Source organism: Bison bison, unplaced genomic scaffold (assembly GCF_000754665.1).
Source record: "Bison bison bison isolate TAMUID 2011002044 unplaced genomic scaffold, Bison_UMD1.0 scf7180017864238, whole genome shotgun sequence".
NCBI classification, from domain to species: Eukaryota; Metazoa; Chordata; class Mammalia; order Artiodactyla; family Bovidae; genus Bison; species Bison bison.
In genome coordinates this window covers 2,085,209-2,107,456 of record NW_011494810.1, presented here as the reverse complement: position 1 = coordinate 2,107,456, position 22,248 = coordinate 2,085,209, and the positions used below count along the sequence as shown (strand labels likewise).

General features: G+C 44.6%; 1 protein-coding gene across 5 annotated transcripts in view; it reads right to left on the bottom strand.

The window, feature by feature from the left end:
• PHYKPL (5-phosphohydroxy-L-lysine phospho-lyase) overlaps positions 1 to 22,248 on the bottom strand; it is a 25,849-nt gene that overhangs the window by 3,071 nt on the left and 530 nt on the right. For 2 of the 5 annotated variants that reach the window (XM_010846505.1, XM_010846506.1), the window contains exons 2-10: positions 21,428 to 21,546; positions 19,986 to 20,145; positions 17,208 to 17,282; positions 16,516 to 16,603; positions 16,322 to 16,438; positions 14,747 to 14,829; positions 14,269 to 14,494; positions 1,264 to 1,418; positions 774 to 863 (exon numbers count right to left, since the gene is read on the bottom strand). In XM_010846505.1, the coding sequence (XP_010844807.1) occupies positions 774 to 863; positions 1,264 to 1,418; positions 14,269 to 14,494; positions 14,747 to 14,829; positions 16,322 to 16,438; positions 16,516 to 16,603; positions 17,208 to 17,282; positions 19,986 to 20,145; positions 21,428 to 21,546 (1,113 nt within the window). Of the gene's footprint in view, positions 1 to 6; positions 864 to 1,263; positions 1,419 to 14,268; positions 14,495 to 14,746; positions 14,830 to 16,321; positions 16,439 to 16,515; positions 16,604 to 17,207; positions 17,283 to 19,985; positions 20,146 to 21,427; positions 21,547 to 22,248 lie in introns of those variants that run through there. The other 3 variants (XM_010846507.1, XM_010846504.1, XM_010846508.1) reach the window with 2 other exon arrangements.

Here is a 22,248-nt window from a genome sequence, read left to right as displayed (position 1 = left end):
GGCGGTGGTGCAGAGAAGGGTGGTTGCAAGATGGAGGCAGTCAGGCTTGGCTGAAGAGCTGGCTCCCTCTTTCCCAGAGGTCATTCTCAATTCCTGAGTCCTGAGGCTCCCTGCGAGAACTGGTGGGCAAGCTGGTGGATGTGCTTCAGCAGAAAGGAGGCAGGGGCTGGGCGGCCATGCAGGAGGGATCAACGTCCAAAACCATGTGGAGAGGTTTTTACATCAATACAGTTTGTGTGATTCAAAACAAGGATGCACGTTTTACAACTTGAGTAAGAATACACATCAAACACTAGATGGGTTTTCCAAGGTGGGGGAAGTGGGTAGGAGTGAAGAATGGAAGAAAAAAGGGAATACCTAAACAAGAAGGGGAAGGGTCCTGGGGCTCAAGTGGACATGCAAGCCAGGGCTGGGATGAGGGCTGAGTCTTGAGATGCCGAGTCCTCAGACACCCCCCCAGATGAGGAGCAGGAGTCTATCTGAAAACCTCTAGGAACAGGGAGTCTGCTGCCATAGTCCCAGCTGTGGCTCTGGAGAAGCTGCTTCTCAGGCAGCCTGGGGCTGTGAAATGCAGGCTTGTGGTTGCCTGTGTCTGAGCTCCAGCAGCTTTGGTATTGTCTTGTTTGAAGTGGCTGCTCAGGCTGGGAATGACCTGCACTCTGTGGGCCCAGCATGTCTGGGGGCGTGGGTCAAAAAGGAGAGGCAAGCGGGGAGCTCTTTCCCAGTCAGAGCAGTAGACACTACAAATGCAACTTGTTTCAAGAAAAAAATACCTGGACACCACGTAGTCAGCCTCTTCGGTTGCTGGCATTCTTGTGGCCTCATCTTTGATCAGATCCACACCAATGAATAGCCCAACACCCCTGGAGCAGAAGGTGACATTGCAGGAGACAAGGCTTGAGGGATCGAGGTCCTTGCTTTCACCCTCTGCTTGGGTGTCAGCCAGTCCCCTGTCAGAAAGCTGACCAGGGCTCACACCTCTACCTCCCAGGGAGGCTGAGAGTTGTAGGAACCCTCAGAGGGTGGTCAGTTCCAGGAACTAAATGTGATAGGGAGGAACCCTCAGTGTAGACAGAGTAAAGTCTGATTCTGGCTTCACCACCCCACCTCCCGCCAGGTGCCATCTTGGGCAACAGCACCTATAGGTGCTTCAGTTCCTCCTCTGTGGAGATAAGTTGCCACCGTGCCAGGTGGGAGTGACAAGGTGAATGAAGGAACCATACCAGGCCCCTGGCAGATAATGACTACTGTTTTTAGCCTCACCTGATGTCCCCAAGAATGGGATGTTTGGCTTTCTGCTGTCCAAGGAGCTCCATCAGGAAGCTGCCCACACAGGCTGCGTGAGCCTGCAGCTGCTCCTTCTCCAAGACATCCAGGACGGCCAGCCCCACAGCACAGGACACTGGGCTGCCCCCAAACTGAGCCAGGGGACAAAGGGCAGTTCAGGTGCCCAGCAGAGTGGGCCATGCCCCAGGGAGCGTGAGGGGCAGCAGAACTGCCACACACATTCCAAAGGCAGGTGAGGATAGGCATGAACCAATGACTCAAGTGTTCTGGGTAGCAGATGGGGTTCTCTTGAGGCTCCCATGGATCGTCCCCGCCTTTCCAGGTACTAATGGAGATGCATTAGCAGGGATCCAGTAAGAAAGCCAGGGATGCAGAAAGATCCCCAGGAAGATGCAAAAATCAGAAGAGAGGGTGTTCTGGGCATTCCCAAAGAGCTGGTTTTTGTCAAAAGGCTTCTGGATCCCATCTTGTGGACTGGACCCAGACCCACTTCACTGTACCACCCATCACCTCTTTCAAGGAGAGTCAAGAGCAACATGCCAGAGCCACACCCAGGAAAAGTCACTCTGTATAGTTTTAGCTCACAGCTTTACTGGCTGAGCTCAAGGTAGATTTTAGGGCACAGACCACAAGTTGGCTGCCTGTGAGCCAAATGGAGCCTGAGGATTCATTTTGTTTGGCTTGTGTGGCATAATTAAAGGTTTTGAATTAGGTATTAATGTCTTAAAAGAAGGGACTTCACATAAAAATATGTTATGTCTGACTTAAAACAAACCTAGCCTATCTGGCTAGGGGACCTCCTACAGACCATCTTTTTTTTTTTTTTTAAAGTGTATCTTAGAACCTTTACTGAGGTATAGTATACATACCCAGGTGGTGCTAGTGGTAAAGGACCCACCTGCCAATGCAGGAGACATAAGATCCCTGAGTTAGGGAGATCCCCCGGAGGAGGGCCCGGCAATGCACTCCAGTATTCTTGCCTGGAGAATTCCATGAACAGAAGGGCCTGGTGGGCTATAGTCCATAGGGTTGCAAAGAGTCGGACATGACTGAAGCAACTTAGCACACACATACAATAAACTGCATATATTTTAAGTGTATATAGTTCAGTGTGACTTGACAAATCTATGCTTAGTTGCTCAGTTGTGTCCGACTCATATGACAAATGTATATACTTGTAGAAACTCCACTAGCATGAAGATATCAAACATTTCCACCATTCCCCAAACTTCCTTATGCCCCCCTCCACTACGGCCCAGGTAACCACTGGCCTGCTTTCTCACCACAGCTTTGCCTTTTCTGGAATGTTATATGAATAGAATCACAAAATATGAACACTTTTGTGCTTAGCTTTTGCTCAATGTTTTTAAAAACTTATCCATAATATGTGTATTGGTAGATGGTTCATTTTATGGCTGTATAGTATTCCGTTGTATAGACATACTACAATTTGTTTATCCAAATTCCTATTGATAGACTCAGCTTATTTTGATTTCTGTCTATTTATGAATAAAACTGTTATCAATTTATAATAAAGTCTTTTTGTTAACATATGGTTTCATTTTTCTTAGGTAAATACCTAGGAATGGAACTGCTAGACTGCTTGATAAATGTACATTTAACTTTATAAAAAATGTGAAACTTTTCCCAAGTGGTTGTGTACCATATTACACTTGTACCATGAGGCTATGAAATCCCAGGAACTCCACATCCTCAAAAACATTTGGAATTGTAGCATTTTAATTGCAGCTATTCTAATGGTTATGTAGTGGTATGCTGTAGACCATCAATCTCATACCTGAGATCATAAAAACCTTCCTAGGTGATTCTGCTATGAGGCAGCTTTCTGATAATGTCACAACAAATTATATGTGGAATGGACACAGGGGATGAATTGAGGTTACTAATTGTATATTATTACCAACTGTGAACTCATTACAAGGTGGGATGTTCTACTCATAGTATCATTGTTTTTTTTTTTTTGATGTGGACAATTTTAAAGTCTTTATTGAATTTTTTACAGTATTGCTTCTGTTTTATGTTTTGGTTTTCTGGCCTAGGAGCATGTGGAATCTTAGCTCCCTGACCAGAGATCAAGCCCATGCATTGGAAGGTGAAGTCTTAAGCACCAGACTGCCAGCGAAGTCCCTACCCACAGCATCTTTGGTTTAGAATTGTGGCCTGGTCAACATGCTGAACTAGCATAACAGATAGGTCTTTTTCTCAAGATCAACACAGGGGAACAATAGAAGGAAAATGAAAAAACCCCTGGGCTTTTCCCTGGGCATTTAGAAAGCCATGCAGATGTGTAGGGATACGTTCACATCCCATGCTATGTGCATGTTCAGGAAGCCTGGGAAAGCTCTAAGCTCTCACCACCAGCTAACTTGAGGGTTCACAGAAGAAGGAAATAAAGGCTAAGGCAGAGTTGTCAACTGCTTGGCTGAGTGCTGAAGGCATGTGCCAACACACACATAGGGCCCCTTGTCAAAGACTGACACAACTCTTGGTTTCAGCAATGTAAGGAGATGTCTATCTAGTCATTAGATGATCACAAATCTAACCAAGCAGAGACTACAGTGGTCACGCATGACAACACAGACTTTACAGAACTAGTTTAGAAAAGGCAATATACAAACAACAACAAACCATGAGGAGGAAAAATGATTTCTACATTGCTGCTGCTAAGTAGCTTCAGTCTTGTCCGACTCTGTGCAACCCCATAGACGGTAGCCCACCAGGCTCCCCTGTCCCTGGGATTCTCCAGGCAAGAACACTGGAGTGGGGTGCCATTTCCTTCTCCAATGCATGAAAGTGAAAAGTGAAAGTGAAGTCGCTCAGTTGTGTCCGACTCTTCACGACCCCATGGTCTGCAGCCTACCAGGCTCCTCCGTCCATGGGATTTTCCAGGCAAGAGTACTGGAGTGGGGTGCCATTGCCTTCTCCAGGTTTCTATATTACATTATTTTAAATATCTAATTTTCAACAGAAAATTGTGAATCATGAAAGCATGGTCCATATATGGGGCAGTGGTAGTGGTGGGGCAGGTAGAATCAATAGAAACTGTTCTAGAGGAAGCTCAATGATGGCCTCATTAGACAAAGACTTTTTCTTTTTTAGACAAAGACTTTAAATCAGATGTTATAAATATGCTTAAACACTAGAGGAAATCGTATCTAAAGAACTAAAACGCTAAGCACGAATATAGTGCCCTGCCAAATTTGGAATATCAATAAACTGAATTTATAAAAAAGTCAATAGAAAAGCATAGTAACTGAAATGAAAAACTCACTAAGAGGTCAACAGCAGATGTGATCAGGCAGATGAAAGAATCAGTAAACTTGAAGATATGTCAGGTTTGAAAATCAGAAAGAAAAAAGAATGACAAGAAAATGAACAGAGCCTCAGAGACCCGTGGGACACAAACATTCCAATATACGCAAAGGAGAATCCCAGAAGGAGAGGAGAGAGAGAAAGGAGCAAAAAGAATATTTGAAGAAACAATGGTAAAAAACTTACTAAATTTGACTAAAAACCCCCCCAAAAACTGAACCCCAACAACTATTTAAACATCCAAGGAACTCAATGAACTCCAGGTAGAATATTCCATACCTAGACACAACATAACCAAACTACTGAAAGACAAAAGCAAAGAGGGTGGGTGAAATGGGTTATAAAACACATAAATCACGGGGATGTAATGTACGGCATGGTGACTATAGTTAACAATACTGGGGACCTTCCTGGCAGTCTAGTGGTTAAGACTCTGCACTTTCACTGCAAGGGGCACAGGTTTGATCCCTGGTTGGGGAACTAAGATCACACATGCCCGTGGTGTGGCCAAAACAAGCAAACAGGCAGATAAATAAGTAATACTGTACTGTATACTTGAAAGCTGCTAAGAGAACAGACCTTAAAAGTTCTCATTACAAGGCAAAAACACTAACTTTTTTGGTGAGGGATGTCAAGTAGACTTACTGTGGTTATCATCTTGCAACATACACAAATGTTGAATCATATGGTACACCTGAAACTAATATGATGTTCTATGTTAATTACACCTCAAAAAAGAAAAAAGAATATTGAAATTATCGAGAAGCAACTCATTTCGTACAAGAGATCCTCAGCAAGATTAATAGCTGATTCCTCACCATTGTTTTTTAGTCGCAAAGTCATGTCCGACTCTTTTGTGACTCCATGGACTGTAGCCCATCAGGTTCCTCTGTCCATGGGATTTCTCAGGCAAGAATACTGGAGTGGCTTGCCATTTCCTTCTCCAGAGGATCTCAACCCAGGGATCAAACTTGCGTCTCCTGCATTGGCAAGCAGATTCTTTACCACCGAGCTACCAGGGAAGCCCTTTGGAAACCCTAAAACTCAGAAGTCAGTGGGATGACCTATTCAAAGTGATGAAAGAAAAATACTGTCAGTCCAGAATTTTATATAAAGTAAAAGTATCCATCAAATGTAAAGGAGATGGGAATTCCCTGGCGGTCCCATGGTTAGGAGTCCACGTTCTCACTGCCAAGGGCCTGAGTTCAATCCCTGTAGGGAAAGTAACAGTCTACATCCCGCAAGCCACATGGTGTGGGAAAAAAATTTCAAAAAAGATAAAGGAGAAACTAAGATAATTCTAGATAAGCAAAAAACTGAAAAAATTTGTCAGCAGCAGATCTACTTTACATGAAATACTAACAGTATTTCTTCAGTGAAAGGACATCAGACAGTAACTCAAATCCACAAGTAGGTTGAAAGTGAGAGAGTGAATGTATGCCATGCAAACAGAAACCAAGAGTGGGGGTGGCTATTGTAATATCCGACATAAAAGACTTGCAAGGTTAAAAATGCTATTAGCAATATAGAAAACATTTTATAATGATAAAAGAGTTATGTACTTAACAATAGAGCCCCCAAATATATAAAAACTGAACTGAAAGGAGAAATATAGAACTCAACAAAAATAGTTGGGAGTTCAGTCTCTCATTTTCAATAATAAACTAGACAGAAGATGAACCAGGAAATAAGCCTGAACAACACTATAAGCCAATTAGATTTAACGGATATATACAGAACATTCCACTTCAAAAAAGCAGCATAAATACTCTTCTCAAGTGCACATGGAACATTCTCCACGACAGACTATATATATTAGGCCATAAAACAAGTGTTGATATATTTTAAAAGTCTGAAATCCTAGAATGTATCTTTTCTCACCACAGCAGAATAAAACTAGAAACAAAGAAAGAACAATGAAAAACTAAAAAATATGTAGAAATTAACTGAAACAATGGGTCAAAGGAGTCATAAAGAAGATTAGGACATATTTAGAGATAAAGGAAAACACAACATACCTAAACTCAAGGGATTCAATAAAAGTACTGCTTACAGAAAACTTGGTATCTGTAAATACTTTTGTTAAAAAAACTCAAATGAATACTTTCACTTTAAGAAAATATAAAAGAGAAGAGCAAACTAAACCCAAAGCAAAAAGAAAGAAAATCATAAAGCTATATAGTGGAAATAAACAGAAATACAGAAAAACAACAGAAAAAAAAAAAACCAAAAAACCAAAAACTGATTCCTTGAGAAAATCAACAAAATTGACAGAGATCAGTTAGACTGACCAAGATAAAAATGAGTCAAATTATGAAGATCAGGAATGAAAGAGGATATATCACTGCCAATCTTATACAAGTAAAAAGGAATATAGGGAATAATATGAACATTTGTCAACAAGCTAGATAACTTCGATGAAATAGATAAATTCCCAGAAAGATAAAGAGTATTAACACTGCTTTGAGAAGAGATGGAAAATCTGAACAGACCTAAAGTGAGTAAAAGCAACTAATCAGTAATTAAAAAAAAACCCACAAAGCAACTGGTGAATTCTACCAAAATGTTTAAAGAATTACCACCAATCTTTCAGAAAGTCTTCCAGAAGACAGAAGAGGCATGACCACTTCCTGCCTCATTTTTTGAAACCAGTGTTACTCTGATACCAAAACCAGACAAAGATATCAAGAAAGCTATAGATCAATATCTCTTAAGAACTAGATATAAAATCCTCCAAAAATATAAGAACAAACTGAATCTGGCAACATATAAAAAGGATTATACACCATGTTCATGTGGGCTTAATCTCAGGAATGTAAATATTAACCATATTAACAGGATGAAGGACAAAAAAAATCACACGATCATTACAATGAATGAAGAAAGAGAATTTGACGAAACCCAACAGCTTTTCCAGATTTCCCTGGTGGTGCAGGGGTTAAGAATTTGCCCTCCACAACGGGGCATGGGTTTGGTTCCTGGTTGGGGAACTAAGGTCTCACATGCGGTGGGGCAACTAAGCGTGTGTGCCCCAACTACTAAGCCTGTATGCTCTGCAGCCTGCACTCTGCAGCTAGAGAGAAGCCTGGCCCTAGAAAAGCCTGTGGGTCACAACCAAGACCCAACAGAGCACAACAAACAAACAGCCTTTCATTATAAAGCTCTCAACAAATTAGGAAAAAAATTCTTCTTCAACCTGATAAAATGCTTCTAGGAAAAACTCACAGCTGATATTATACCCAATGGTGAAAGACTGAACGTATTTCCCTAAGATTAGGAACGAGACAAGATGTCTACCCTTGCTATTTCTAGTCAACATTATACTGGAGAGTCTAGGGCAGTTAGGCAAGAGAAAGAAATTAAAGGCATTCAGAATGGAAAGGTACAAGTGAACTATTTCTATTCACAGATGACATGACTTTGTACATAGAAAATTCTAAAGAATCTGTAAAAAACTATTAGAGCTAATAAATGCATTCAGTAAGGTTGCATGATACAAGATTGATATCCAAAAATCATCTATATTTCTATATACCATAAATGAAGAATCTTAAAGTAAGATGAAGAAAACAATTCCATTTATTAAGCCATGAAAAATAATATAATACTTGCTGCTGCTACTGCTAAGTCGATTCAGTCGTGTCCGACTCTGTGAGACCCCATAGACGGCAGCCCACCAGGCTCTCCCGTCCCTGGGATTCTCCAGGCAAGAACACTGGAGTGGGCTGCCATTTCCTCCTCCAATGCATGAAAGTGAAAAGTGAAAGTGAAGTCGCTCAGTTGTGTCCGACTCAGCGACCCCATGGACTGCAGCCTACCAGGTTCATCCATCCATGGGATTTTCCAGGCAAGAGTACTGGAGTGGGGTGCCATTGCCTTCTCCGTTAATACTGCTAAGATGGCAATACTCTCCAAATTGATCTACAGCTTCAATGCAATCGCTTATCAAACTCCAAGCTGCTTTTTTGATGGAAACTGACAGGCTGATTCTGAAAATTCACAATGAAATGCAAGGGACCCAGAACAGACAAAACAATCTTCAAAAAGAAGAACAAAGACTGGAGGACTGACAGTTCTTGATTTTAAAACATACTACAAAGTATAGTAGTCTAGACTGTGTGCAACTGGCAAGAGGGTAGATATACAGATCAATAGAACAGAACTGAAAGTTTATAAAGAAACCATTAAATCCATATATTTATGATTGATTGATTCCTGACAAGGGTGCTAAGACCACTTAATGGGGTAAGATATAACAAAGAATAGTCTTTTCAGCAAAAAGGTATTGGGACAACTGGATGCCAAGTCGAGTAACTCCAGCTCATACCATCTGAAAATTAGCTCAAAGTGGATCTAAGACCTAAATATAAGAACTAAAACTAGAGAATTCTTAGAGGAAAATACAGGTGTAAATCCTCCTGATCTTTGATTAGGTAATGGTTTGTTAGCTATGACTCCAAAATACAAGCAACCAGAGAAAAAATAAACTGGACTTCATCAAAATTAAAAACTTTTGTGCTTCAAAAGAAGACAACTCAAAGGGAGAAAAATTTTATGTTTGATAAGAATCTAGTATTTAGGATACATAAAGAACTCTTAAAACTCAGCAAAAAAAAAATAAAATAAAATAAAAAAAGACAAGTAACCCAATTAAAAAATGTGCAAAGGATATATTATTTCAAATATATATATATGTCATATATATTGGAATCTCCTTCATGAATCACATCCTTGTCATGGCAAAGAGGCTTGTGTAACTCAATAAAGCTATGGCCCCACACCTTGTAAGGCCACCCAAGACAGATGGGTCATAGTGAACAGTTCTGACAAAACGTGGTCCACTGGAGGAGAAAATGGCAATCCACTCCAGTATTCTTGCCATGAGAACCTCATGAACAGTACGAAAAGGCAAAAAGATATGACACTGGAAGATGAGGCCCCCAGGCTGGAAGGTGTCCAATATGCTACTGGGGAAGAGCAGAGGGCAATTACTAATAGTTCCAGAAAGAGTGAAGCAGCTGCGCCAAAGTGGAAACAACACTCAGTCGTGGATGTTTCTGGTGGTGAAAGTAGTCTGATGCTATAAAGAATGATATTGCATAGGAACCTGGAGTGTTAGGTCCATGAATCAAGGTAAATTGGACATGGTCAAGCAGGAGATGGGAAGAATGAATGTTGACATCTCAGCAATCAGTGAACTAAAGTGGATGAGAATGGGCAAATTTAATTCAGATGACCATTATATCTACTATTATGGGCAAGAATCCCTTAGAAGAAACAGAGTAGCCCTCATAGTCAACCAAAGAGTCTGAAATGCAGTACTTGAGTGTAATCTCAAAAACAAGAGAATGATCCTGGTTTGTTTCCAAGGCAAATCATTCAACATCACAGTAATCCAAGTCTGTGCCCAACCACTGATGCCAAAGAGGTTGACCAGTTGACCTACAACAGCTTCTAGCACTAACACCAAAAAAAGATGTACTTTTCATCATAAGAGATTGGAATGCTAAAGTAGGAAGTCAAGAGATACCTGGAATAACAGGAAAGTTTGGCCTTGGAGTACAAAATGAAGCTGGGCAAAGGCTAACAGAGTTTTGTCAAAAGAACATGCTGGTCATAGGAAACACCCTTTTTGAACAACCCAAGAGATGACTCAGTCTCTGAAATCAGACTGATTATGTTCTTTGCAGCCAAAGATGGAGAAGCTCTATACAGTCAGCAAAAACAAGACCTGAAGCTAACTGTAGCTCAGATCATCAGCTCCTTATTGCAAAATTCAGGTTTAAGTTGAAGAATGTAGGGAAAACCACTAGGCCATTCAGGTATGACCTAAAAAAAAATCCCTTATGATTATACAGTAGAGGTAATGAATAGGTTCAAGGGATTAGATCTGGTAGACAGAGTGCCTGAAGAACTATGGATGGAGGTTTGTAACACTGTACAGGAGGCAGTGACCAAAACCATTCCAAGAAAAAGAAATGCAAGAAGGCAAAGTGGTTGACTGAGGAGGCTTTGCACATAGCTGAGGAAAGAGAAGCGAAAAGCAAGGGAAAAAGGGAAAGATACACCCAACTGAATGCAGAGTTGCAGAGAATAGCAAGGAGAGATAAGAAGGCCTTCTTAAATGAACAATGCAAAGAAGCAGAGGACAACAATAGAATGGGAAAGACTAGAGATCTCTCCAAGAAAACTGGAGACATCAAGGGAACATTCACGCAAGGACAGGCATGATAAAGGACAGAAACAGTAAGGATCTAACAGAAGCAGACAAGATTAAGAAGAGGTGGCAAGAATATACAGAAGAACTGTATAAAAAAGGTCTTAATGGCCCAGATAATCATGATGGTGTGGTCACTCACCTAGAGCTGGACATTTTGGAGTGTGAAGTCAAGTGGGCCTTAGGAATATTACTATGAGAAAAGCTAGTGGAGGTGACAGAACTCCAGCTGAGCTATTTCAAATGCTAAAAGACAAAGTTGTTCAAGTACTGCATTCAATATGTCAGCAAATTTGGAAAACTCAGCAGTGGCCACAGGACTGGAAAAGGTCACTTTTCATTCTAATCCCAAAGAAAGGCAATGCAAAAGAATGTTCAAATTACTAAACAACTGTGCTCATTTCACATGCTAGCAAACTTATGCTCAGAATCCTTTAGGCTAGGCTTCAGCAATATGTGAACCGAGAACTTCCAGATGTACAAGCTGGGTTTCAAAGAGACAGAAGAACCAGAGACCAAACTGCCTATATTTGTTGGATCACAGAGAAAGCAAGGGAATTCCAGAAAAACATCTACTTTTGTTTCATTGACTACTCTAAAACCTTTGACTGTGTAGACCACAGCAAACTGGAAAATTCTTAAAAAAATAGGAATACCAGAGCACTTTACTCGTCTCCTGAGAAACCTGTATACAGGTCAAGAAGAAACAATTAAAGCCAGACATGGAACAACAGACTGGTTCAAAATTAGGAAAGGAATACATCAAGGCTGTATATTGTTACCGCGTTTATTTAACTTATATGCAGAGTACATCAAGAGAAATGCTGGGTTGGATAAATCACAAGCTGGAATCAAGACTGCCAGGGGAAATACCAAGAATCTCAGATATGAAGATGATACCACTCTAATTGGAGAAAGTGAAGAGGAACTAAACCACCTCTTGATGAGGGTGAAAAAGGAGAGTGAAAAAGCTGGCTTGAAACTCAGCATTTAAAAAACTAAGATCATGGCATGTGGTCCCATCACTTCATGGCAATAGAAGGGGAAAAAGTGGAAGCAGTGACAGATTTATTTTCTTGGGCTCCAAAATCACTGCAGACTGTGACCACAGCCATGAAATGAAATGATACTTGCTCCTTGGAAGGACAGCTATGACAAACCTGGACAGCATATTAAAAACCACAGACATCACTTGGCTGACAAAGATCTGTAGCAAAGCTATGGTTTTTCCAGTAGTCATATATGGCTGTGAGACTTGGGACCATAAAGAAGGCTGAGTGCTAAGGAACTGATGCTTCTGAATTGTGGTGCTGAAGAAGACTCTTGAGAGTCCTCTGGACTGCAAGGAGATCAAACCAGTCAATTCTAAAGGAAATCAACCCTGAATACTCATTGGAAAGACTGATGGTGAAACTGAAGCTCCAATATTTTAGACACCTCATGTGAAGAGTCTACTCACTGGAAAAGACCTGATGCTGGGAAAGATAGTAGGCCAAAGGAAAAGTGGGTGGTAGAGAATGAGGCGGTTAGGCGGCATTACCAACTCAATGGAAATGAATTTGAGCAAACTGGGACAGAGTAGAGGACAGAAGAGACTGGCATGCTGCAGCCCTTGGGGTCACAAAGAGTTGGACACAACTTAGCAACTGAACAAGAACAACATATTGGAATATATATGTCATATACATTGGAGTGTGTATGTGTGTGTGTGTGTGTGTATGGCCAATAGGCACATAAGAAGATTCTCAACACCACTGGCCATCAGGCAAATGCAAATCACATTAATATACCACTTCACACTCACTAGTATGGCTATGATAAAAGATAGAAAATAAATGCTGAAGAGTATACGGAAAAATTGGAACCCTCATAAATTGCATGTAAAGCGGTATAGCCGCTTGGAAAAAGTCTGTCATTCCTTGGAAAGTTAAACTTAGAGGTGCCATGTGACCCAGCAATTTCATTCATAGGTATATGCTCCAAAGAGTTGAAAACGTATGTCCATACCAAAACATCCTGAATGGTCATCTGCAGTATTACTCATAATAACCAAGGAAGGGAAATAGTTAAAATGTTAACTGAAGAAGAGATAAATGAAACATGATATGCTCATACAATGAAACATTATTCATTCAAAAAAAGGAATGAAGAACTGATTCATGCTATGACAATGGATGGACCTTGAAAATATTGTGCTATTGACAGAAGTCAGACAGAAAAAGTCACATATTGTGTGACTCCACTTATGTGAAATGTCAAGAACAGGCAAATCTACGGAGACAGAAAGAAAGTTAGTGATTACCAGGACTTACAGAGAGAAGGCAATGGGGAGTGACTGCTAATGGGTATGGGGATGCTTTGGGGGGTGATTGAAAATGTATAATAATGAAAACTAAGACAGTGGTAATGTCTGTACAATGGACTTCCCTGGTAGCTCAGCTGGTCAAGAATCTGTCTGCAATGCAGGAGACCTCAGTTTGATTCCTGGGTTGGGAAGATGCCCTGGAGAAGGGAATGGCTACCCACTCCAGTATTCTTGCCTGGAGAATTCCATGGACAGAGGAGCCTGGACGGCAACAGTCCATGGGGTTGCAAAGAGTTAGACGTCAGTGACTAACACTTTCACTACTTTCATACAAGTACTGAACCATTATGTTGTACACCTGAAACAAATGTCAATTATAACTCAATCAAGAAAAAGATTCAATTCCCAATGAACACACAAAAACAAAAATACACATATACTGGGAATTCCCTGGCAGTCCAGTGGTTAGGGCTCTGTGCTCTCACTGCTAATGGCACAGGTTCAATGCTTGGTAGAGGGACCAAGATCCCTCAAGCCAAGTGGCATGACACCTCCTAAAAATACACACACACACACTTAATAGCTTCACAATATCTGAAGTAAAAATTAATAGTATTATGAGAAAAAGTTGATCATTTTTCATCATAGTGTGATATTTAAATAATCCTTAATTATTAATAGATTAAGTAGAAAAAAAAATCCAGCAAGAATATAAAAGATTCAAACAACATAATTAACAAGTGTGACCCAAGAGATATTCGGAGAGTCTGGCAAACAGCATTTAGAGAACCCACAATTTCCTAAGGACATGTAGAACAATCAAATACCAAATCACCTCACCATATTTTACAGAAAAAGTATCAAAAGAAAAAATGGTACTAAGTCAGAAGTTAATAAAAAGATTTGAAAAAACTAGAATGATAATGCAATGGTTCTCACTTTTGGTCTTAGAACCTTTTATACTCCCCCAAATTTGTGAGGAATCTGAAAAGGTTTTGTTTATATGGGTTATATCTATTAATATTGATGAAAAAATAATTATATTTACCAAAAAATTAGTGAGTAGCAGTGAGTTTGTTTGCACAGAAGCTACCATGGTGCTTCCTGGTCTGGAGGTTTTACTCACCGTGTTGAAGTACTCGACGCCGGTGGCTTCAAATGCCCTTGCCACAGCCTGTGTTGTGGCCACGCAGGCTACAGGGTGGCCATTGCCTATGGACTTGCCCATGGTGACAATGTCGGGGACGAAGTCTTCCCCCTGCAGCTGGAAGGCCCAGAAGTGCTTGCCTACTCGGCCAAAGCCCACTTGAATCTCGTCTGCAACAAAGACCCCTCCGGCCCTGCGGATGTGCCTGTGGCAGAGGACACACAGCTGATGGGAGATTGTGGTGAGAGGGAGCAAACCAGGAGCTGAGATGTCCTGGGACTCTGAATCCTGGTGTTGCCAAAAGTAAGGTGGGGTCCTGAGGCAGGTATCTGGCCTTTTGGGAGCCACTATTTCTTCAGGGACTTTGACAACTCTGGCAAATAGGCCAGGCTGAGGTTGGAATTCGGAAGCAAGGCTGGCAGACCCCACCCTCAGGCAGCCTCTCCCACCTACTCACCCTGCCACTTCTGGGAAGTAGCCAGCAGGGGGAATGATCTGCCCTCCCACACTGGGCAGAGATTCCGCAAAGAACGCTGCAATCTGTGGAGGAGAAGGGAGTGGCACTGTGGTGGGGCTGAGTGGCAAGCTGGTGCATCCTGCTGATGCTGGCTCAGTGCTGGCTCCAAACATGAGTTACTGTTATCACCGTGCCCCCACTTTGGGCTCCACATCGTTATCTGAATATTTGCGATGTGGTTTTTTCAGGCCTCAAATCAATGCTTACCACCTGCAAGTAAGACCCCCTGTACTTAGTGTGTTCCAGATGAAATTCACTGACTTCTCCACCATAAACCTCTTCCTTCCCTCCCCCCATATGGTGAATCCCATTCCTCCTAATTAGGACAGAAATCTGGCCCCATCCTTGATCCAGCCTCCTCCTTCACCCATCAGCTGGCACAGCTTCTGACTCTTATCCCTGTAACATCTTTGTACCCGCCTTTCCCCTCCTGGGCAGATCTGCTAGTTTCCGCCTTGCCCTCCTGCAGCTGCTCTCTAACTGGACATCTCTTCCAGGCCATCCTTCACTGGCCACCAGGGTAATGCCTCAACCCAGACACTGAGCTCATCATTGGCCTATTTAAAACCCATCACTGACCCTTTTGCTTACGGCAATGACTTCCAAACTCTGCTCTGCCTTGGAGCTGTTTCAGAGGCTACTGCTGGGATAAAGAAAGGACCAGTGGGGTGGGAAACTGGTTACCCACCCATGCTAACCTTCAGAGTAATCTCTTACTAAATCTTCTTGATTTAATACAAGTAGGTGCAGAGCATCTGAAATGCCTAAGCCAAGCTTCCCAGCTCTGATTCTGCCAACGTTTTTGGCTAGTCTTTTCTGTATATCCTGTGTTCAGTTGCCACTCTTTCAGCAAAGTCTTCTAGAGAGCCTTCACACCAATTGCTAGCTGCCTCCCTTCTACTGTTGCTGTGGCTGCTGCTCTTCCAGGGTAAGACAATCTCTCGTTTCCCCACTGCTCAGGCCAACAGGGCCTTTGCAGGGCACCATGTCAGACTGACACCATTCAAGTGCATCCCCTGGTCCCATTATCTTCTCTCTTAAAACTCTGTAAAGGTCCTGCATAGCCTCTGGCCCCTCAGCTAGAAGGGCACTTGCAGTCCTCTGACCTACAGTCCCGCCTGCCTCTCTAGGTTTATCTTCTGCCTGCACAGCCTGACTCTGCAGTCACATGGTTTCTGCACAGGCCACTGGGCTGTTGAAGATGCCTTTCCTTGTCTACTTCTTACCTTGCCTTGAGTGGCTACTGCCTCCTTACCTTCTATTACTAAAATTAGTCAGTACCCGCTTCTCCCCCGACAGGCCCACCTTCACACTCACACCAGTCTAGCCTGGACCCCTGGACTCCAGCAATGTCCAGGATATATCTCTACCTAAACTCTCAATTGAACAATTAACCCCCCTCCTAGATTCCCAAAGGGCAGGCCCTGGTTCCAATTTCTCTCAGGGTCCCAAGATCCAGTCCAGGGCAAGCAACATTTGCACCTTGCTGGACCAGTCCTGCATGGATGTGGTTACCTTCCTGCCCTTCTCCTGTGCGCTGCTGACCACACGTTTCACCTCACTGGCGTAGGCCACAGCTGGATTGGGGTGGTCTTCCCGGTAGGGGCCCCGGTAGGTATCTGGGAGAGGTGCCTGTGGGGAGGGACAGTGCCACGTCATCCAGGCTGGGGTGCAAGCACCGACCTGTTGCCCACTTGAGCAGCGCATACCACGTGGACCCACTCCTTCTGCCCATCCAGGTCCCGGAACTTGTAGGGGCTGATGTCAATCAGGGAGCTCAGATGACCGTGATAAGCACTGGGGAGGAGAAAGGAGAGGGGACTTAGGCTTGTACTTCCTGGCCTGGCCTTGACAACTGTCCATCCATCTCAGGAAACAGTCAGGCAAGACCAAGCTTTCTGACACAGCCCCCAAGTCCTGGGGCCAGGAATGAGCACAGGTCTTGGAGTCAGTAAGCCTTCCTACAAGGCCACTCATTAGCTATGTAATGGTGGCTAACTGTTAAAGTCTTTGGGTTCAGTTCTCTCCGCTGTAAAGTTGGGGCAGGGTGCTCTCTCTCTCTTGTGGTTGTGATTTTAATGTGATAATGCTCTAACCCTGTGCCTGGGTCTTGCACATAGCAGATACTCAATAGACTGGGAGTTACAGTTTTAATACCTAAAATGTGGGACCAATTCTCACCACCTTATAAAGCATTCTCTGCTTCCCAGAAGCTGCCATAACGGAAGAGATGCCGAGGGAAAGAGACACTGGGTATCCGCATGGGGGTGTCTTTGTGGCCAGGTCCTCGTGATCCTCTGTGGGCCCAGGCCTCTCATCTTTCCTGCCCAAGGCACCTAAAGTCAGAGCCTCATTGATTCCCAATAAGCGGCAGGCCCGTGCTTCTGGAAATGGCACTTACTGATCTAATACCACCACATCCCAGTGTCCTGTGTACTGGCGTGCCAGCCTCAGGGCCAGGTCGTTGGCTTCTGACCTATGACAGAAAAGGTGAATACTTCTTGAGCAGCTGTTCAGGGCTTTCCCTCCTGGATAACTGCTTCCTACAGAGAAACCTGGAGGGGAATGGAGGAACCCTTCTAGCAGCAAGAAGATTCTTAGGACACCATTCGTTAGTCATTCACTTATTCATTCAATAAATATGTATCAAATGCCTTCAATGTGCTAGGAGCTGGGGGCAAAAATATTAAGAAAACAGGCAGGCCCTGGCCCTCCTGGAACTTATGTTCTAGTATGTGTCATGGAAGCCCAAAAACGAAGACAGAATGATCATTTGGTAAGTGCTACAATGGACACAGGGCGTCAAGAACTAGAAGGGGCTCTACCTTTGATAAGGGGTGTTAGGGGCTTGAATCATGTCCCCCAAAATTCATGTGTTGAAGCCCTAACTCCTAATATCTCAGAATGTGATTGTATTTGGAGACAGGGCCTTTCAAGAGGCGATTAACTTAATATGAGGCCATCTGTGTGGCCCTAAACCAGTATGACTGGTGTCTTTAAAAGAAGACATTTGGACACACAGAGAGACATCAAGGATTGTGCATGATTGGAAACATGGCTTTTTTCCAATCATGTGAAGACAGCGAGAAGGTTGCCACCTGCAATCAAGGAGAGGCCTCAAAGAAACCAAACCTGCCAGCACCTGGATCTTGGATTATGACTTCCAGAACTATGAGACAATGCATTTCTCTTTAAGCCACCTTGTCCGCAGTGTTTTGCTATGGCAGCCAGAGCTGACTAAGGCCATACCTGTAGAGTCTTGAGGTTAAAGTTCTTATGCAGAGTGAGGAGCACACAAAGACCTTGTGAAGGAAAAGAGCTCAGAAAACCACAAGACGACAAAGAAGGCCAGGAGAAGCCTGAGAGAGGACGTGGGGAAGACAGGTAGGGCTGCAGAAGGAGCCTGGGTTTTCTTCTCAGTGCCAGATGAAGCCACTGTAAAGTTTTAATCAGAGAAGGGACATGATTCAGCTCCCATATGAGGAGGAAGCCTCTCTGTGTATCCAATGGAGTAGAAAGCAATTCAGGTGCCAGTGAGAACTAGAAGAAGGACACAAAGATGAGAACAGGTGGTGGCCATGTAGATGGAGAGAGACAGAATGCAGTTAGGAGACAACGTGCAGACAGAAGGGACAGGCTTAATGCAGGACTGGAAGGAGGGCACACTGCTAACTTGAGCAGAGGTGCACATGCCTCTGTCATTTGCCAGGAGACGGGGGGCGGGGGGGTGGTGGTGGTGGTGAGGGATAGCAGCCTTCTTGGGAAGGTCTGGGGCAGCTGCCTGGGAATGTCAGGGAGAGCCAATGCCACGGTCCCATGCCAGGTGTTAGCGAAGTTGGTCAACTCTTGTGTCTGTTGGACAGGTGATGTTACACACGTTCCAGAGTCAAGTGGGTGGTTAGAACCTCGAGGCAGAAACACACCGGGAACAGCTGGGTCTAAGATACAAATGTGGGAGTCAGCAGCATGTGGACAATATATAATACACAGGAATGGATGAGATCAGGAAGGGAGAGGGGCTCAGAGAAGATCAGCCCTGAGGAATGGAAGGGGAGGAATTGGCAAAGGAGACAGAGGAGTGGCCAGAAGCTGGCAGAAAACCAGAAGCATGAAATGTTCTGGAAGCAAGACCAGAAAGCATTTCCAGAGAGTGGTAACTATCAGTATTACTGAGAGACATGGGAGGACAAGGGCAGCAGAGACCAGGTCTCCCCACTCCTATGCCTCATTATCCTCTGTATTCTTCTCCCCAGGGCACACTGGGTTGGTCCTGCGCACATGCCTTCACCTGCCATTTCGGCCGCAACCGCTACTCCCAGCGTAGCATCTCCTGTCACCCAGTCACTAAACTGGTGCCTGATGGTGTCCATTCTTGGTCTCCTCCAGTGCTGGTGACATCACTTACCTGATTAAAGCCCTCTGATGGCTTCCAAATGCTCTTGGGATAAACAAGTACCTTACTTGACTAAAGAAGCCCTGAGTGATGGGCCCTGGCTCCCTCCCCAGTGTCTTCTCCCACACTCTGCCCTCCCTCAAGGGCTGTCTTTCAGTTCAACTGTGCTGGGGTGCAAATACTCGTCCTGCCACAAGGCCTTTGCACAGGCTGTTCTGTGTGATGACCAATCTTGACAAGAATACTGCAAATGGAGTTGGCAGCAACCTTTTTTCCTCCTCATCCAGCTAGCCCCTAGTCAGTGCTTAGCCTAACATCACTTCTTCAGGGAAGTCTTCCCCAACCCTCTCAGAAGAGGCCAGGCCCTGCCCCCCCACGGCTTCTATGCCTCACTATTCTCTGTACTTTTCCTCTAGACCAAGACTCCTCTTTGTTATTTTGTACTTCTTTAAAGAATTTTGGATGTTTCTATTCCTTATGGAGCTGGGATTTTGACTGTAGCTCCCAGCACCATGCCCCTATAGTCTTAAAGCAGACAAAGGTACATATTACCTTGGTAAGCCCCAACAACAATCCTACAAGGGAGGTAATGGCACCCCTTACAAAGAGAACAGGAAACTGGTTCTGACAGAGAAGCAGCAGGGCCTACAGCTGGGAAGCCTGAGTGCCCAGCACACTGAGGGCTGCCTCTCTCCAAACTCAGTCGGTTACACTATGCTTTGCCCATGTGAGCAAACTGCTGCCTCATCCTTTTACTGGGGGCTGGCCATACCGTAGTGCACTTACCCAGAATTCAGGAAATAAAACACACAGAGCTTCTCTGGCAGGGTCTCTGACAGCCTCTGCGCGTAATCCACAATGTTGTCATGCAGGTATCGGCTGTTGGTGTTGAGCACCTGGTTCTGTTCGTGTGCTGCTTGGACCACGAGAGGGTGGCAGTGCCCAACTGCAAGAGGGCCACCTCTATCATACGGCTGGCTCCAATCAGCCAATCCCTCCAGGCCTCCCCCAGCCCCAATCTGTAAACCCAACTAGAGGAGATGCAGTTATGATGGGAGAAGTACAGAGCAAAGAAGGGAGTCTGAAGACAGAGGTGCCAGTCTCGAAAGAAAGCCCTAGAAAGGAGTCCCTGAGATTCTGGCAGAAGGCAAAGTTTTCTGGCAGAAACCTGATCTAGAAGACCCATGTTATTAAGTAAGCTTCTTGAGGCCTTGTTCTTGACAAAGATGGGGGGGTGGGATTTTGGGGATGAAGATGGCATTGGGGTGTCTCCAGTTAGAAAGGCTGGAGGTAATGACTGCCAACAGCCAAGGATTATAACCAGAGAATGAAGATGACTGGCAGCTGGCCAAGTGTCAGGCACACTCAAAGCAAGTTACATGAATTAACTCCTCCAAACATCTGGAGGTGTGTACCTAGTATCATCATGTCCATTCTGCAAATGAGCAATCTGAACAGAGACTGAAGCTTGCCCAAGACCACAGAGGGAGTAAGTGGAGGACAGGGATATGAACCCAGGAAGCCTGAAACTAAAGCCCCTGCTTTCAGCTCTACTAACTTCCAATTTCCCTACTGGGTCACTGGACTCCCTTTCCTTCCACCAGCTCTGGTGGCCTCATCTGGTTAACTGAATTCCTACTTAAGTTTCCTCGTCCAAGACCTGAGATGGTTACCAGGGCTAAAGCCTTGCTGCGACTGCCAGGGCCTGACCAGGGTCCTGTTGGGTTGCTGATCATGGCTAGGCTGACTGCTGTTCTCTGAGCTCACCATCAGTTCCAAGTGGAACTGAACCGCTAGACTTACGTGTTTGACTCCTGCTGGTTTAGCACAGCTTTAGTGGTGTTAAGTCACTCAGTCATGCCTGAATCTTTGTGACCCCGTGGACTGTGGCCCACCAGGCTCCTCCGTCCATGGGATTTCCCAGGCAAGGATACTGGAGTAGGTTGCTATTTCCTCTTTCAGGGGATCCTCCCGACCCAGGGATTGAACCCGGGTCTCCTGCACTGCAAACAGACTTTTTACCATCTGGGCCACCAGGTAAGCATTTTAGCACAGCTAGTGTTTGGATGTTTCCACAGTTTTCATAAAAAGACTGGGCCTCCTCTGCACATGGATGCTGGCTAAGTTGAACCTGAGTTCCCTGCACCTCTCTGCAACCTGAAGATTACCCCTGAACTAGGTTCTGTCTTGGCATCCTCTCCTGCCCCATCCTGAAGTATGATACTGACCGTGAGCCACATTGTTGATGCAATCGATGTATTCTGCCCCCTGTTCATCATACATGTACTGCCCTTGGCCCCGGACAATCTTAATAGGATCCTCAGGAAAAAAGAGTCTGCAGGAATTGCTGTAGGGACAGGCAACAAATGGACAGCCATGTCTGAAGATCTGAAGGAAGAAATCCACCCATCACAGGCCTCCCCCAACATCGTCCCAGTTTTTGGAAAGGACAAAAGCTTGAAGTGCAAGGTGTTGTGTCCCTGACTCCAGTTCCCCCACTCCACAGGTGGCTGGAAAGGTGAAGGATGGGTTAAGAAGTTGCTAAAACTTAAATTGTTTAAGTCATTTGAAGACTATGTGGCTTCAACATATCTGAATGAATGTGCCCAGAGTCCCTTGGGTCCTGGAAAAAGGTGGCTGCTCCAGACCCACGGGCTCCCTAGGGCAGTGTCTCTTTGCTGGGAGTGTGAAAAGGGCTGGCTCTCAGCCCTAACGGTCCTTGCTTGCCAAGCCTGCTGCCCTGCTGGGGGCCAGGCCCAAGCTTTACCCCAAGGCTGCCTCACGCTCCACGTCCCACCAAGAGCCCCTCAGACACAGGTCAAGGGTAGACTTTCTCTAAGGCTGCCTGTGAGCCGACTTCCCCCCACCCCGACCTTTCGTCTGGACTTTTAATCCCTTCCTGGGTCACTGTCTGGCCGGCCCCAGGTCCGGAGAGCGGGCCACCACTGGGGGAGGTCTTCCCAGACGCCCGGCTGCAGCTGCGAGGGTGGATAAGACGCTGCGGGGGAGGCGCAGGAAGCGACCGCCTCCCACAGGCTGAATGCGGCAG